Raw genomic sequence first — 2,258 nt, 5'->3', positions numbered from 1 at the left:
AGGACTTCAGTGAAGAGTAAAGGAAGTGGTCATAGACTGGGTGTGATGTCTCTCTTATCTGAAATCACTTGATTATCAGTTTAGTTTCTTCTTCAAATTAAGCGTTTCAGAAAGAAGACTGTAGCAGAAGGTACTGAGAGAGTGTAGCTGGCTGTTTGTTCTTTTTCCATTAGGAGCACAGACTAATTTGCCTGCAAGGTATGTAAACGCTTAATTTGGCTTGGAATTTACTTTCCTATGTCTTTACCTTTAGTTGGAATATTTTCAAGGTCTAAATCACTGTCCATCAGGAACAGTGTTTTTGACCTTTTGGCACTATCTGTATAAAAAAGGAAATTTCTTCAGTTTAACAGCTGCACAGGTTTTAGAAGCAGTGATGTTCTTAGATGTACAGTAACATGTCGAAAAGTAGACTCCAGATTAACTGATTTTGTCTCAGCATGTTTTGTGTTTTGATCAAAGTCAGCCTCATGCAGTAAGAACGTTTATAGTAATGTATTTAACACAAATGAAAATGTATTTAATAAAGACTGCCCCCCAAAACATATAATAAATTCACATTTAAATTGTTTTAAACTGTCTGTAAAAATGAGGATGGAAATACTAAACTTGTGAACTTGTTTTACGTAGCTGGTGCATTGGTGATGACTCTATGATGCTGGAAAGCACGCTCAGCTCTAAATATGATGTAAAATGTGCATTGGTTATGCATGTTTTCTAATATGATGATGGTCTTTAAAACTGAATCAAATACTATATATCAATCCATTTTCTTCTGCTTATCCAATTCAAGTCGCTCGGGGTCTGAAGCCGGGTAGTTACATATCAGTCTTATTCAGAATTAGGTGTATCTATGTTTTCTGTCATCATAACAAATTATGTTAGAACAATACCAGTTGAAATTATATTTATGTTTTCTATTTTGGTATCCTTTATTTCACTCCAGCATCCCTGCCAACTTAATTCCTGACACTGAAGATGACTGGAAACCAAAGCAACGCAAGTGAAGAGCATTGTTTTGTTGACAATGACTTCATTCTGGCTCCAGTTTATGTCATCTGCCTGCTTGCAATCATCTTTAATGTGTTTGTGCTGATGGTTTTCTGCCTCCACAAGAAGGCCTGCACTGTGACTGAGATCTACTTGAGCAACTTGACTGGAACTCAGCTTCTTCTGGTGTGCTGTTTGCCCTTCTGGGTTGATGATGCAAGATTCAGCAATGACTGGCCTTTTAGTGAAAGCCTGTGCAAGCTGATACCAGCTGTTATAAGAATGTGTACATGTTGCAATATTTACTTTCTTGTTCTGGCTAGCTTAGATTGTTATGTGGCACTGGTGCACCCACTTTTCCACGAGTTGATGAGCAGGCCATTTTATGCCAAACTGGGATGTCTGTTTGTGTGGAGTTTTGGTTTGGTCTTTGCTCTCCCCATATTCATCTACAGTAAGGTAAAATTGAACCCTCAGTCAAATATTACTGAATGTATGGACGACTACACTTCACTAGATCAATATCTGCTGTATGAGGTGAGAAACATATTATTCAACTTTATCATCCCTGCTATCATTATTTTGTTCTGTTCTGTCAGAATTATTACAATTCTGAGAAAAAAGCGAATGGGGTTTTTAAAACCACAGAGAACAGAGCAGAAGACCACAACTCTCATCCTGGCAGTTGTACTGTCATGCCTGATCTGCAGGGTGATATTCTGCATGAAAATACTTGTGGTCGAAAACACTGACATTCAGAAATGTCACATCATGCTGGAAATCATCAATTTGGTCTGTGTGTACTTAAGCTTCTTTGACACTGTCCTTAACCCCATTCTCAACATCATCATTGGAAAAAGCTTCCGGAACAGGACAAAGGAATTCTTCAAGCAGTGAAAAAAGCCTTAAAGGTAGAATAATTAAACTGGCAATTATTCATCCAAGCATTAGGAGCCTTTGTGTTCATATATATATTCTTACATTGGCAGCATAATGTGTGATCTTAGAGCAAAGACACTATAGCAGCTTCCATAACTTAAAAAACTTATTTTGCTAGAAGGGTTTTAAACTAAGTTGTCGGTTTGGGTTTTTGATTTGTTTTTCATTATTATATGATTGTGTTTCTGCCACTGACTCATATCATCCAAATAGGATTATTAGGGTTGTGGCTATCATACTAGGTGACTTACCTGGGAGCAGAGTGTGTAAATCTATGTGTAACCTGCATAAAGCTGACAGCTGCCCTCTGGGCAAATGTCTTCTTAAAA

The 2,258-nt window shown here is 37.4% G+C and overlaps 1 protein-coding gene across 1 annotated transcript; it reads left to right on the top strand.

Annotated features, from left to right (window-relative positions):
- The first annotated feature begins 978 nt into the window (after positions 1-978).
- Positions 979-1,970, top strand: LOC113011566 (B2 bradykinin receptor-like). Its single transcript, XM_026151095.1, has one exon. It carries the CDS (start codon positions 979-981, stop codon positions 1,885-1,887), a length of 909 nt encoding a protein of 302 aa, XP_026006880.1. The 3' UTR covers positions 1,888-1,970.
- Positions 1,971-2,258: the final 288 nt, after the last annotated feature.

Source organism: Astatotilapia calliptera, chromosome 19 (genome assembly GCF_900246225.1).
Source record: "Astatotilapia calliptera chromosome 19, fAstCal1.2, whole genome shotgun sequence".
Taxonomy (NCBI): Eukaryota; Metazoa; Chordata; class Actinopteri; order Cichliformes; family Cichlidae; genus Astatotilapia; species Astatotilapia calliptera.
Note: the sequence above shows the minus strand (reverse complement) of the source record. Positions and strands in the feature narration are given on the sequence as shown.

Bases quoted from the DNA above. Each gene is read 5' to 3' on its own strand.
- LOC113011566 (XM_026151095.1), top strand. From the start codon at position 979: ATGACTGGAAACCAAAGCAACGCAAGTGAAGAGCATTGTTTTGTTGAC.